The 16,563-nt window shown below is 35.2% G+C and overlaps 1 protein-coding gene across 2 annotated transcripts in view; it reads right to left on the reverse strand.

Annotated features, from left to right (window-relative positions):
* AMMECR1 (AMMECR nuclear protein 1) overlaps positions 1 to 16,563 on the reverse strand; it is a 114,025-nt gene that overhangs the window by 14,381 nt on the left and 83,081 nt on the right. For both annotated transcript variants that reach the window (XM_012750061.2, XM_012750070.3), the window contains exon 3: positions 5,287 to 5,401. In XM_012750061.2, coding sequence (XP_012605515.1) covers positions 5,287 to 5,401 — 115 coding nt within the window. The remainder of the gene's footprint in view (positions 1 to 5,286; positions 5,402 to 16,563) is intronic.

Below are 16,563 nucleotides of genomic sequence, written 5' to 3' on the forward strand. Positions count from 1 at the left end.
ATATATAACTAGAAGTCATTTCACTTGGTGACTTTGAGTCATGCTAACCATCTGTGTGTGAATGGGAACTCTGTTTTCAGTAGTATATTAAGAGGAGCATAAAAAAAAAAGTAAACCTATAAGGGGGAAGTGAGGATGAAAAGAGAACATTAATTTCTAAAATATATGAGAGATAATGATGGTAGCCAATTTATTCAGCTCATCTGTTTACTCTCATGAAGGCTGTTACAAAAGCACTCTATTATTAACTGCAACCAAACACATCAGAAATGGAGCTATGCTCACTCAAGAGGTGTGCTTTGGAGGTTGCTTTTAAAGTGAAGAGCAGCTTTCTGAGTACCAGGAGTCCAACAAGGCTCATGAACAATGACAGATGCTTTGGTACTTTAGAGACAGAACAAGGCTAGGGCTTGGGGTCCTAGCTTTATAGTCCAGGGACAGATTGTTGGCATTACACAAGAATCACGCTGGCCAGCCCCACCCAGCATGGGTTGATTCCATGTAAGTGCTGTGTGCTAAAAAGGAACAGTCTGTCTTAGAACCACAATGAATTGCTCAAGTGGCAGCTGTATAGACAAGTGAAATATCAGTGATCCAGAGAGCTAGATATAGGAAAAAGTGACTTAGGGTTTGTGAAAATGTCATTAATCTACTGAAATATGATCTGAGGATCTACTTTAGAATACAGAAAATATTTCTTCCTCATGCCTTCAAATGATCTTATCTCTGAAACACAGAAGTGAAAGATGCCTGAATACAATTTAGAAAATATTTTGACTTCTGTAACCAAATTGCTATGTTAGCTCCCACAAAATCACTGGTAGCATACTTCCTATACAAGTTCTAATACAAACAAATGCTTATTCATTTGTATCATCCAGAAAATGAGCAGCTATATGGTGACACACCTAGAATCACCACCCCCTAAATCAAACTCAGTCATTGTAGAGTCACTGGTTTTATATCTTTCCAGATTTTTTAAAAGGAAGCATGGCTTCTCAACAGTTTAACTCTACAAGTTCTAGGCTATATGTCATTTTGGAGGGCTCCAATATGCGAGCTTTTCTTTCTTTCTAAAGTACCATGTCTGTCAATCACCCTGTCATTCAGAATTAAGATAATTCTGTCAACTGAAGAGCACAGAACAATGGTGATGAGTTTTTGTGTTCAAACACAAAGCATATCACGTCACATTTCTCCCTAGGGGAGCAATTTTCCTCATTTAACAACCATTTTAGCTTTGCAGGTAGATATTTCAATTTATCAGTTAATGAGTATTTTCCCCAAATTATTCACTCTTCATCCTTCTCATACCTGCCAGGGCAGTAAGTAGATCATGATGTGGACAATGATCAGCAATTCTCAAGAGGGTGGGGCCACTGCTCCAATTTATCTTTACAGCCTTTGTGGATGGTTTTGTTGTTTTTAATGACTACCTAGATTCCTTGTGAAGCTGCCTACAGACACTCATTTTAAATGTTATAATTACTATTTTGAGGAAATATAAAATATGGAAGCATTATTGATCATTCTGTCAATTCAACATTGACTTAAAATTAATTACATCCACACGTGAAACCATTTATCCCACTCAGCAAACATTCCTCACATTATCAATCAGAAGCACTGTGGCACCTAAAAGAAAGTCTGAAGTAAATCGTACTTTCCTACTAACTTCCATTATAAAATGAGAGGCATATTACCAAAGAGAGCTCTCAAATAGACTGAGTTACAAATCTTAGGTGAAAAAGACAGTAAGATGGTGGCCAGCCCTGTGGCAGTTCATTTGTTTCCTGATCATCTGAAAATCAGGTAGCTATTCCACTGGTCATGTCTCTCATCTTCATGACCACAGGGATGTCTCTCTTGTTAGTGAAGTTACCTACTTCTATGCTTTGGGACTTCTAGACTTTGCCCTCTTCCTTCTTGCTTTGATCTGGGCATTTTTCATCCCTTTAATTAGGAATTCTATTGCAGTAACACACTTCACCAGTGGGGTTCAATTCTCAAACTGTACTTCCACCAGAAAAGCCCTGTGTTAGAGGCTTCTGCTTATATAAAACATACTCATTATCTATCTTTGACTTTAAAATTCTCTATTAAAATTCTGTAATAATCTCCTTGTTTTCCCCTGTGGCATAAACATACATAGGACTTTGCATTTCAGGTTAAAATTAGATACTTATGGTGAATAGGATATTTCATTCTTAGAATAAAAGTTGTACCTCTTTGACAGTGTGAAATTTATCAAAGTGAAGCATATATTTTCATAATATAGACTGACTTCTCAAAAAGGAAATTTGCAATATAAATAATCACTTACAAAGAGAAAAGACTTCCCCATAATCTTATAAATAGTGATTGTATATTCAATATGATCCTAGTTACATAACCAAATATACAGATTTATAGATACATGCATGGTCAGAGAATGGAAAGAAATATTTCAAAATGTTATGAAGTAGTTATTTCAGAATGGTGCAATTATGAATGACTTGCATTTATTTCTCTATACTTTTTAATTTTTAAAAATTTCTTCTTCAAGAAATTAAAATTACTATTACGGACAGTCAGTGTGTATATATACATATATATAAGGTTTATTTCCCATTTTTATTGTAGTAAAATACACATAACATAAAATTTGTCATTTTAACAATTTTAAAGTGTACAATTCAGTGGCATTAAATACATTTACAATGTTGTGCAACCACCACCATCTTGTTCCAGAACTTTTTCATCACTCCACATGGAAACCCTGTACCCATTAAGCAGTCACTTCCCATTCACCCCTCTCCCCAACTCCTGGTACTCACTAATCTGCTTTCTATCTCTATATAGGTTTGCCCATTCTGGATGTTTCATATCGTGCAGTATGATGTGGTCTTTTGTGTTTGGTTTCTTTCACTTAGCATAATGTTTTCAAGGTTCATTCATGTACATTGCAGTATGTATCATTTCTTTTTATGGCTGAATAATATTCAATTGTATGAATATATCATATTCTGTTTTCCCATTCATCTGTTGATAAACATTTGGACTGTTTCCACCTTTTGGCTATTGCAAATAATGCTGCAATGAACATTGATGTGCAAGTTTTTGTTTTAACACCTGTTTTCAATTCTTTTGGGTAGATACCTAGGAGTGGAATTGCATCAATATATAATTTTTTAGAATGCCTTTAATTCTACTTTGGCATTCTGTGTTTAAAGCAACAATGCATTTTCAGAATTATGAAGGGATAACCCTTAGAATATCATTCCTACAATAATACCATTCCATTTTCAATCACTGACTACTTTTTAAGACCAAATCACATTCTTGTACTTAAAAATGTAATTTTCACCCTTATTCATTGGGAACAAATTTCTCTTATGCTAAATACTTGAAACGATGATGAACTAACTGAAAAGGACTGCTTTTTCCTCTGAGCATAGCCATTCTGGCAGTACCTAATTCACTTTCAAATACTTATATATTGAAATACAAAAACTATATGTATTTTTTTCTTTTTTTCCTCAAAATTTGGCTGCTGAGAATGAAATATATGCATTTTTTGTTTCAACAGGAAAGCATCACTTAATAGACCCCAATATTTAAATCCTAAAGAATATATTAAACACACAATACCAAGTAGAAGCAATGTAGAATCTTCTAAAAATTCAAGCTGGCAGATGGTGACCAAAGAGGATAAATACACCCTGAATGAGTACACAGTACTAATTCTTAAGGGCTTTACTTCCCACCCTCCTAAGAGAAAGATGATACATCTCATGAACATAAGAGCCCAGTAATATCAAGGTTAATTTTAGCTGTAGACAGTGCTGGAAGCAGGCTAAAGAAGATGATGGTGTACTCTGTGCTTACCCATACTTATAACAGCTGTTGGATTCTCCCATTTTTCCTTCCCCCAAAACACATATATAGACACATTTATATATTCATGTATGTGATACACAGACAGACACACACATGCCAGAACTATATTTCCAACTCAGTGGCTACAAGGGTAGACTTGTAGCTCAGTCATCCCCTAGATCTCAGGCTTTTCTCCCATAATCACTTGCACTCCCCATCCCCTCCTCACCAGTACACATACAGTACCCTACAATGCAGAAAGCAGAAATAAAATTCTGGCTAAAGAAGAGGAAGTAGCAACCTTAAAACAGTAATATATGTTAATAAGTAGGGGACATGATTTGGGACCATTTAAAAATAAAGTACTGAGGAACATTTCCATAAGTTGGTAGATTTCTCTTTAAGAAAAATCAATAGGACCAAACTTGTAGAAAACAATCAAGCAGAAAATTTCAATTGGACAAAAGGTTTTACACATTCCAACTTTGCTAGGATCAACACTATCCATTTATATATACTGTGTATATCGCTGAATTCCCATTGTTTCATTCTCATAGCACTTGTTTCTTCATACTTCATATATACATTTTTCTCTCTGCTACTAGACTATAAGATAGATTCTTTATGGCAGGGACCAAATCTTACCACTTTTGTACATGTAGCACAGTGCCTGGAATACAATAGGCATTCAGTAATATATATGGGCATGTTTGTGTGCAAAATTTCAAAGACCCATAGACATAGACCTACACTCAACTATCCTCCAAACCACCAAACCAAATCATGGTGAGAACCTTTGAACTTCATTAACAAACCAACCCCACATATTAAATAAAAATAAAAATATGATCAATATAAGTTACTCTGATAATAACATTGCACACAGATACCCTAGATAGAACCTTAATATTATTTGTTAATGTGTTTAACAATGTTTGGTTACATTAAGGTAGCAAAGGATGAATTAGCATTATTTAACTCTAGTTAACCAACACCCTGTTATTATTATGAGCTGATTCCCCCCAAATGGTATATTATCCTAACTCACTCTTGCCTCTTGTGTCTGAGATGTAACCTTTGATCAACTAATCATTTGGTGGCAGTTATATTAGAATGCACTGGAATGGAAATAAGAGGAGAAATAAATTTCAGTCAGTCCTTCCTATAGTTATTAACAGCTTTTATAAGGTGCAGGATTAATGAAAACCAAATTCAGTTGTGGGAGTATAATAGCACATGGCACTTTGTCCTTTAAAAAAACTCCTTTACCCATATCTCATTGTTAAACTGTGAGGTTTATTTATCTATGTCACTCTTGATCTCCATTATAATACAGAATGGGTTGAAAAATTTATTTTCTGGACCTAATTTTTAACATCTACTCAGGAGTTACCTTTATTGTTTTTTAAATTTTTTCTATAGTCTTACCTCCCAGTCCAAATAATCACAGACATCTTCAAAGTTAGTGAGCAGAGACACTGAGCAGAAAAGTCGTGGCAGCTCATCCCTTGTCATTGGGGGGAAACGGCTATCTTTAAGGGCACTGTTGAAAACAAAGCAAATATTAAAGCAATCACTGGATATGAAAGTTCCTAATTTCAAATGCAGATAATCATTTGAAAAAGGTAAGAAATTCAAAAAGAATCAGTAAGTCAAAGGTACCAATAATCTTCAAATGTATTCAAAGCTCCAAAGATTTTAGAAGTCATCACTTCTTTTATTTAATAGATTGTATCTGTTAGCCAATCTTGCAACCACTTCACTGGTAAAGAGTGAATGATCAATTCTATTTCCTGTACAGCCATTTCCTAATGTCTTTCCCTGTTAACTTGTACAATCTGACAATATTTTATTTTACTTTTGAGGAGAATAAAAACCAGACTAGTGGAAACTTGTGGTAAGGCTTCTGGATCTAGTGCTAGTGGCAGTAAAAAATAAATAAATTATGAGTGTATGTGATATCATATTGTAAAACAAAAAAAAACTTATACTAGTTGGCCAGTCATCATAGAATAGCACTCAAAGAGTTCAAAGAAAGATCAAAATTTCTTTTCTTCAAGGAAAAGAAAAAATCAAAGAAAATGAAAATAATCAGGCAAATTATAGACTAAAAATACAAGGATTACAGGGCCCCTATAAAGGATAATTTAAGATATGACTCAAAAATTGTGAAACTGCAGGAAATAGGGTTAATCTAGGAGACCATTAATCACATCAATGGATTTCTGAGTACATCAACTCTGATTGGATCCTGTAATCAAGTGCAGTATATCACAGTGCCAAACTCTAGAAAAACCCCACTGTAGAATATTGGAAGACCATAATTCTTCCTGCAACAGAATAGACAGAAAATACACACACACACACACACACACACACACACACACACACACGGACGCACACACACGGACGCACACACGCACATACACACACACACTCATTGTGTGTTCTTTGTACTTAAAAAATAAAACACTTCCTGATTGAGAAAAACAAAGACCTCTGATTGTCCACCATATTAATGGCACTACTGGCATTCATGACATCCATCTTCAAATGTCCTACATAGCAGCCAGGCTTAGAAAATGTTTTCACAAATTAATCCTTAAAGGTTACAAACTCAGACCCTACAAACTTCTTGGGTCATAACAAAGTTCTGTGGTCTTCAGAAAGAATTTAATTCCATTTTCAGTGACTTTCTCATTGCTGAATTTTCTTTTTTTCATTTTCTCATCCCTTCCTTTGCATTCTGAAACTCATCCATTGTATTTGTATTTGCAATGTATTTTGGTGCTCATTCTATCCTGCTATACAAAGGAAAATACCTATAGGAAGATATAGAGATATGATATATTTATAAAGTATAAATTTTTATCCATTCAAGGAACCCAGATTAACCAAAGACAATCAGGAAATCTGTGATAATTCATACTCTGAGAATAGCATTTCACTATTTTATAATTTAATGACAAATTTCTTATGGTTTGGCTTCTTTTATTTTCCTACTAGCAAATAAAGTTTTAAAAAATACTTTCAAGTTCTAATTCAAAGCCAAGATAAAGACATGTGTGTTTATATACCCCCTCCCCCAACACACACACACTCACACAGACACACACACACACACACACACACACACACACACACACACGAGCAAATTCTAAAGCACAGACCAGAAGAATCCTATGCACAAAAAACAAAAAGGCCAATTACATTTTTGGTTAGAAGAGAGGAAAGGAACTCCTATTTATTAGAATAATATAAAATGTAATGTTTTGGGGGTTATGGATTTTTATTATATAAAATATGAAATTCACTATTTTAACCATTTTTAAGTATATAGTTCTATAGGATTAAATATATTTATATTGTAGTGTGTCCATCACCACCATACATCTCCAGAACTTTTTTATCTTCCCAAATTGAAACTCATTAAATACTAACACCTCATTCCCACTTTCCCCTAGCCCCTGGCATAAAATGAAATTTAAATACATTTTTATAATTTCAGATAGTTATATAATATAGTCACTAATGTTTTTATCTATAACAGTTTTTACTGAGATATAATGCACATACCACAAAATTCACTCTTTTAAAGCATACAATTCAGTGGTTTTTAGTATATTCACAGAGTTGTGCAACCATCACCATTACTCAATATTGGAACATTTTCTTCACCCCCAAAAGAAACCCCATATCCATTAGCAGTCACTGTGGAGTCACCCCCCAGTTCCTGGCAACCACTACTCTAATTTTTGTTTCTATTATTTTGCCTATTCTAGACATTTCATGTAAGTGAAATCATACAATATATTGTCTTTTGTGTCTGGCTTCTTTCACTTATCATAATGTTTTTGAGGTTTCGTCCATGTTATAGCATGTATCAGTACTTCATCCTTTTTAATTGCCTAATAATATTTCATTGTATGGATACACCACACTTTTTTACCCATTGATGGACTGATGGACATTTGGACTATTTCCACTTTTTGGCTATTATGAATAATGCTGCCATGAACATTCACATATGAGTTTTAATGTGGACATATGTTTTCAATTCTCTTGGGATTGGTGAGTCTTAAAGGAAAGTCTATCTTTAACTTTTTGAGGAACCAACAATTTCTTAGAATGGCTGCACAATTCTACATTCCCACTAGCAATATATGAGGGTTCCAATTTCTCCACATCTTCACCAATGCTTATTATTGTCTGCTCTTTTGATGATAGTGCTAGGCCTCCTTTAATCAAGTGCTTTTTGTAGCTAGCTCTAGATTTTTCATTTAAAAAATTATACATACTGCAGTTGTTCATAACGAAGTTAGTTTTTCAACACCTTGAGGCAAGTTATTTTGTTTACTTTATTTCCTAGCAGACCATAAAAAGGTAAATTTTAGCTCAGTACAATTCAAACTATTTCAAGTCAATGAAATTTTCAAATACCTAAAATGTAACTGAGGATCTGGCTAGCAAGCTTTTCTCATGATATGGAGCCTTGTTGTTCAATCATTCGAGGCTTAAAAAAAAAAAGAACGTTTAGAACAAGGAGTACGTGGGAAAATGTTAGCACAGTTAATGGGAGAAAATGACGATGCCTCACCATGCCAAGATTCAAATGTATTAACTTCAAAGCTCTGAAATAGTAAAGGTATATGAGTCATGATGGAAATAGTCTGATTTTACAGAAACATTCAAACTAAGACTTTGTTTTTTTTAATTTTTTTGGAGACAGAGTCTTGCTCTGTTGCCTGGGCAAGAGTGCCATGGCGTCAGCCTAGCTCACAGCAACATCAAACTCCTGGGCTCAAGTGATCCTTCTGCCTCGGCCTCCCAAGTAGCTGGGACTACAGGCATGCACCAACATGCCCAGCTAATTTGTTCTATATATTTTTAGTTGTCCAGATAATTTCTTTCTATCTTTAGTAGAGACGGGGTCTCCCTCTTGCTCAGGCTGGTCTCGAACTCCTGACCTCGAGCAATCCTTCCACCTTGGCCTCCCAGAGTGCTAAGATTATAGACGTGAGCCACCACACCTGGCCCAAACTAAGACTTTTTTTTTTTTTTTTGAGACAGAGTCTCGCTTTGTTGCCCAGGGTAGAGTGAGTGCCATGGCATCAGCCTAGCTCACAGCAACCTCAAACTCCTGGGCTCAAGCAATCCTCCTGCCTCAGCCTCCCGAGTAGCTGGGACTACAGGCATGCGCCACCATGCCCGGCTAATTTTTTCTATATATATTAGTTGGCCAATTAATTTTTTTCTATTTATAGTAGAGACGGGGCCTCGCTCTTGCTCAGGTTGGTTTCGAACTCCTGAACTCAAACGATCCGCCCGGCTCGGCCTCCCAGAGAGCTAGGATTACAGGCGTGAGCCACCGCGCCCGGCCCCAAACTAAGACTTTTGATTCTTGCATTTTTCATACCAACTCTAAGTAACACATGAAACTCATAACATAGAAAAATTCCAAAGGTAGGAAGTCCTCAATGTCTCTAAATGCAAATTCCTAGGGAAACAAACTAGCAATGAAAGCCTAGCAAGGATTTAAGGGATTATAAAAAGATGAAAATGCAGCTGTAGATTGACCTCAGAGCAGCCAGGCTAGTATGGATAGCTGATAAACAAGAGGATTCAGCTTTTCTCAGCCAAGTTTTCTTTAGTATATAGAATTTGCAATGTTGAAGTTGGGCCTTTAGAGAGCATACTATAGACCAGAGTTGGACAGTGACTTGCTCAAGGTAACCTAGCTAAGTTAGTGACAGAGGTGGAGATACAACCCAGATTTTCTGACTCAAGTGACACTTTAGTTGTCACAGTTCAATAGATTATTTTTTAAATTTTAAAATTAAATGCTTGCCTTACTTGCATATTCTGATTTCATACCTGCAATGCCTCTGCGTAAAGATGCTAAACAATAATTCGATAGCATTCATTAGTAGCTAAAGGATAAACAGAGCTAGACTTCCTGTCTATTGGAAATCTTCAGGAGTAAAAAGGATTTTAAAATATTAATATTGTCCATGGAAAGCATTTTATACCAAAGTAATGTCTGCTAATTTAAATTCTAGGCAGTCTAAGGAACTGACAAAGGGATCTTGTAGTAAATTCATATGAATTTCTCTTTGCTAGAATAGGAAGCCATTTTCTAATATTTAAATACTGCTAGGAAAAAACCCCTAAAACAAAACACTTATGTTCAAAACTAGTCAGTTGCTCCATCACCCATATGACAGATGAGCAAGGTTTAAACAATAGTTCAGTTCACATACCAAATTCAAATATGTTCAATTCAAATTGGCACCTTCCCAGGAATACACTTCACCAAATTGAGAAGCAGCATTAACATCTGTCAAAGTTAATATCTAATGTTAAATAGTACTTTAATGAAAATGAACATTTTAAGAAAGAAATTAAGAGTTTAGCTTTCAAAGAATCAAAGGGTTTGTGACAGTGCCTGGAAATTATGATAAAAAGAAAAAAAATACAGCTGAAAAGAGGCAAAACCTTAGATATTACAAGGCTCATCATAAACAAGATAGAATGCAACAAAAATGACTTAAGTGAATCTGTTTAGCCATTCGCTCACTCATTCATTCTCTTTCTAAAACACTGATGACCTTTGTCGGTTAACCAGTGGAAAGTTACCAAACCGAGAGGGGCTTCATATTGCATGCAATCATTTTTCAGAACAAGGAAGTAATTAAAACCAAAATTAAAAATCCCTGTTTGGACAAAGAGAAGCAAATCAAACATGCATTAATCTAAAATAAAAAACAGTTTCTTCATGAGGGGTTTCAACCATCATGAAATTCCATATTTTGTCATTCCCTGCTAGAGCTTCTGGAACAGAATGTACATGTGGCATGATTAAACCCCAGAAACTTGGAGTATTAGAATCCTAAACCCACATATGAAAAATTATCCATAACCTCTCTTTCTCATTAGGTAGCAATTTTAGCTTACCAAAATTCAAAAAAATAATGAGCACAAAACATAATGCAAAAAAATGTTGACTATCAAATCTAAGGTAGAGATGAATGACAGAAGATATAATTATGGTTAAGGAAGAAGGAAGGGAACATTATTCGGTGAGGGCTGTGACTCAAAAAATATTTTCAATTGTAAACTATATATACTGTGTTACTCAATTGGGATTAACCTTAATGATTTGCCCCTTTACAGTAATAAATACAACTTACTTGCTGCTCAGTGAACATTAACATTTACTAATTGTAATATATTTAATATGATATGATGGTTAATTCATGGAGAATGGAGGGGAAAACTCTAAATGATGGAACACAAGGAAGAGAGAGAAAAGCGGGAATGAAAAAGAAAAAGAATATATACCGAGAAATAAAAATGGAGAGAAAGAGAGAGGAAAAGGAAGTGGGAGGCAAAAAAAAAAGTATAAAACAGAGGAACACCTAGAAAGGGCTCAAATTGAGACACATAGAAAGAAACAGAGAAAGCAAGAAAGGAAGAATGGAAGGATAAGAGGGAGAGAGAGATAAAGAGTGACATGTTCAATAGGTTTTGATATGTGTTATCTGGCTCCTATCCTAAGAGATTCACTTAGGCTTTAGAGTTTTATCACCTACTGCCTTCTGATTAGCTTTGAGTTTCCAAAATGCTCTAATCGTGAATTCTTAAAAGCCTCTACTCTCTATGAGATAGCCATAGCTGCTCACCAGGAGGGAAAAATATACCCTTTGGGCTGCAAGCTGTGATGACCAGCAGTATCATCAGAATCTGCCTCCTAGGCCACAAATTCCTCCCCTCTAAATTAAGAGAATTAGTTCTGAATTTGATTTAGTGGAGCAGAACTAAAACTGGAAAATAAAAGATACATAAAGAAACAGATGGCTAAATGTTTGTGTATACAGCAAGTATTTCTCATTTTCCTCCACAAAATGTCCATATTATGCTTTCTCTGCAGAGTTTCTGGATTTACTCTACCCTGTTTTTAGAAATGAACTACTAGAAACCATTTTTTGCTTATTTTTTCTGATGAAAATCTACCAAAATAAAATGAACATAATTTAATTTTCTCTTTATGACTCCAGTTCATCTTTAAGACTCAATATGACTTTCGGTCATTCATTACTATACACTGTAAGAAGAGTGCTCTCAAGGCCTTGGCAAGAAAAATGCATGAGCTTGGAAAACAGATTATAATATGACCACTAAAAAATATAATCTTGGGAAATTTGAAAATGTGAGATTGTCTCTACCTTCAAGAGACTGACTGTAACACATAGACTTTCAATTTTCAGAAATCTCATCCTTATGTTCTCTAATTTAGGAAATACTATAAAACTGAATGAACTACCTCTTAATCTGAATTGGAATTTAGAAACCTGGTCTACAACCCTGAATATTATTTCCCCTGGGCCATCAAATGTGTGTCCCCAAGGTATAACAACAGTTCCTTGTGACTTACTGCCAATAAATATAGCTCCTAAAAACACAAAATTGAAGTCATCATTAATACATGAGCACTACTTCATAGTTCTATAGAACATAGCACAATAGAATTGTCAAGTGCTTGGCTTCTGGAGTCAGACATACTTGCATTTGAATCCTGCATCTATTGCATACTAGCTGTGTGACATTTCGACAAGTCTCTTAACCTATGCAAACCTCGATTTCTTCATCTATAAAATGGAGATAATAATAGTACCTATCTCATAGAGCTACTATAACAATTAAATAAAATAACTTCATAAGTGCTTTGCATACACTAGACGCTCAATAAGTAGTGGCTGTCAAAGAACTTTGATTGATTATCGGAGTATTTGGTAAGTTTATGCCCACAGGGGTGCCCCCATATCATGGCTTTGGTGAAAGGAAGGGATCCACAGGACTAAGTTGTGCTATGGGAAGATCTAAACAGTTATCTTCTCTAGGAATTAAATGTGGTCAGCTTAGGGGATAACGGCTACCTTTCCAGGTTCTCTTGTCTTTGGGAGACCTTCATTGCATTTTCTTTCATTTTCAAAATATTTATTAAGCACCTGTTATATGCCTTTTATTATGCAAAGAACAATGAAAGATACAATAGTAGATTACTAAATAATATATGGATATGTGTAAAACACTTGTGAAAATTATACACTATAAGAATGGTCAGAGGAACAATCAAACCAGGTTAGCTCCCTTTTTGGAAAGATCTGTTTTACACTCTATGGTACTGGTTTATAGGTTCCCAATTGATCCTGAACTGCAGGTAAATTTACAGAAATAAAATGTATGCATTTCTGCCGGGCGCGGTGGCTCACGCCTGTAATCCTAGCTCTCTGGGAGGCCGAGGCGGGCGGATTGCTCAAGGTCAGGAGTTCAAAACCAGCCTGAGCAAGAGCGAGACCCGGTCTCTACTATAAATAGAAAGAAATTAATTGGCCAACTGATATGTATATAAAAAAAAAAAATTAGCGGGGCATGGTGGCGCATGCCTGTAGTCCCAGCTACTCGGGAGGCTGAGGCAGAAGGATCTCTCGAGCCCAGGAGTTTGAGGTTGCTGTGAGCTAGGCTGACGCCACGGCACTCACTCTAGCCTGGACAACAAAGCGAGACTCTGTCTCAAAAAAAAAAAAAAAAAAAGTATGCATTTCTTTTTTCAGAAAAAAATCTACCACATCAAGTCAAGTTTATCTTCATCAAGAATTTCCATTATCTGGCAGGCCTGCATTCTGCATTTATATGTTGCTTTGTAACATTTTCTTAGTTTTTCTGAACTAGATTTTTCAAATCTCTAGGGCAGGGATTGGTCTTTTCCTTCTGCACAAGAAACATTTATCAAGAATTGAATACAATTCCCTGAATTATGTTCAATTTGCCTGTAATGGATTTAGATATATTTTTCTCTATCCTACTAGTTACACTACAGCAAAAATAATTAGAAAAAAAGAAAAAGTTCTCTAAGAAGCAGGCACAGAATGAGAGACGAGAGACTCCATAGGAAGCAACTGTTTTCCTCATCAAAACCAGTGAGTGGTCTCCAACATGTTTTCATTCAGCGTTCTTATCAGTAAAAGTTTGAGCACACCTTCCCAGTATGTATGTTTATAAAGTATATACATGTACTACTATCACTAGGTAATAAATCAAAGCACAATATACACTTAGAGTAATCTTTATTGTTAAAAACAGTGGGTGTAAATCAAATAATGTTCTTGATCATTTATTTCTTGTTTGGGGGCTGGTATCTCGCCAAGTCTACTTAGATTATCTTCATTTTCATTTTATGACTTGGCCAATAAGTTATGAGGTAACTTGTAGGAAAAGTGTCAGCTAGCTCCACCAATTGTGTCTTTGCCTTGTGCTTGCATTATTACTGTTACTCTCAACCCTTTTTCTTTTGCAGAAATCTTAAGCCATTCTGTGTGGGTTAGTTTATCTAGCTTTAGCTAACCTACACACAACTGTCAAATACCTTAAGAAGATTCCTGCAAAGAAACCACGGTTAAAGATAATACAGGTTGAATATCCCTTATCTAAAATGCTTGGGACTGGAGCATTTAAAATTTTGGATTTTTTTGGATTTTGGAATATTTGCATTATACTAGTTGAGTATCCCAAACCTGAAAATCCAAAATCTGAAATGCTCCAATGAGCATTTCCTTTGAGTGTTATGTTGCCACTCAAAATGTTTTGGATTTTGGAGCATTTTAGATTTCAGATTTTCAGATCTGGGATGCTCAACCTATACTAAAATCAGGAATCTACTTTAACAGGCACATGTAAACTGAAATAAGCTATGCAATCTGCTGAAAATAAAAAAAAGAAAGTGTGTGTCACTATCAACTCCCACCAAATTGTAGATTTCATGCTTTCCTCAGGATCTCTCATTTCATGTGACAATGACCCTTCCAATATGGACCAAATGATAGACTGAGGGTCAATCCATATATTAACTATTAGTGGAGTTTAAATACTTTATGTTTTAGATAAAATGGTCATAAATGGAATTTTTAATATTTTCTTCTCACAATGGATCTTCCAGGTACATTTCTCTTTGGAAATGGCTAATCTAAAAGCTCCTAATAAAGCTCTAGTCTAGAAGATTGGTACTAAAATACTCAGACATGACACTATGAGCAAAGGCAGCTTTAAATACCAAAAAGAAACATCTATCTGTTGAGCACCTACTGTAAGCCAGGTGCTATACACGTATTATCTTGTTTGGTCCTCAAAACAGCCCCATTTTGTAGATGAGAACACTGAGGTTCAGTGATATTCAGCAAGATTAAGGAATTTGCCAAAGGCCATAAAAACAGGTAAGAGAGTTAACATTTGAAGTCAGGACTGCCTGCCTCTAAAATCTATTCTCTTTTCATAGTACCACTTCTGGAATGTTAGTGCATCAACATAAACAAGTACATATTTAATCAGTGTTAAGGAATTTCCCCTCCAGTTAATGTTTCCTTTCACAGTGTTTAACCAAAAGCTTTAGGTGTAAATGTGAGCAGGTTCTGAAACTAAGAAAAATGGTACTTTTTTTTAGTTTAATTGAATAATTATATATTAAATGTCAGTCTTCTTCCTGACACTAAAGTTGATTCATTCCTGGGGATTCATTCCTTCAACAAATAATTACTGAATAACTACTTCTTATTAGGCTTAAGAACCAAGACATCCTGTTTCCAAAAGAGGTTCTTTTTTTAATTTAAATTGTTTTAATGATTTTCATATTTTTCTCCTAAAACACTGAAATTTCTTTATTAAAAGACAAAATAATTACAGTGAACAAAATCAAAATTTTAAATGAGAGTATATTCAGTATTTTTACAATTTATCATAACAATAGTTAATATTTTTATATTGATAACCTATTTGTAGGGTTTTTTAAATTTCAGAGTGTTATGGGGGTACAAACATTTTGGTTTCATGTATTGCCTTTATTGCCTATTTTGCCCAAGCCACAGCTACAAGTGTACCCCTCCCCCAGACAGTGTACTCCTCGCCCATTAGTTGTGAATTTACCTAAAAATGGTACCTTTTTAGTGAAAGTATTAGCTTGTTTTTGTTCTCTTCTATCTCCATTTTGATCTTGGGGATTCAGAACTGCTGCCATTGAAAAACATCTGTTTTATCTAAATTTAATAAGCCTTATTAGTGGGATACTAAGCCTTCCCTTATTCTGAAGCCTTTCCACAATTTGAAATTTAATCTGCTGGAAGTCATAATAGCGTTACCAGAGTACTAGTTATGGACATAGCTAGGCTGGTGGGCCTGTTTCTGATTTTTAACTTTGCTTTTCCAACCTGAATGAATAAGCTCTCTCATACTCACTACAAGAGTCATGCAATTTTTTCCTTCCCTCTTTCCACGGTAATCAAATCTATAAATTGAACTCTATAAACTGCAAAACATATGTTGTCACTCTAACTTATGTGCCACGTTAGGCTGGTTTGGCCTTATCTACTGGTTTGCTGTCCTTTCTAAAACTATTGCTAGTCCTACATGATATGGGTCTGCTGTTGGTTCTCATTGTGTGGCCTGTCTATAATTTTCTCAGATGTCACTGACTGAGGAGTAAAGATAAATAAGGAAAAAGTGAAGTCAAACTTAAAGATGAGGTACAAAGGAAACTTTATCAAGTCTGTCACACTGAGGAAGAGAAAGAGAGGTGCCCAGCCCTCCCCCACTATCTCACTGTAATGTTTTCCATCTTTATTTTCCTTTCTCTTCTTCCCTCCCTCACTTTTTGGA

Source organism: Microcebus murinus, chromosome X (assembly GCF_040939455.1).
Source record: "Microcebus murinus isolate Inina chromosome X, M.murinus_Inina_mat1.0, whole genome shotgun sequence".
NCBI classification, from domain to species: Eukaryota; Metazoa; Chordata; class Mammalia; order Primates; family Cheirogaleidae; genus Microcebus; species Microcebus murinus.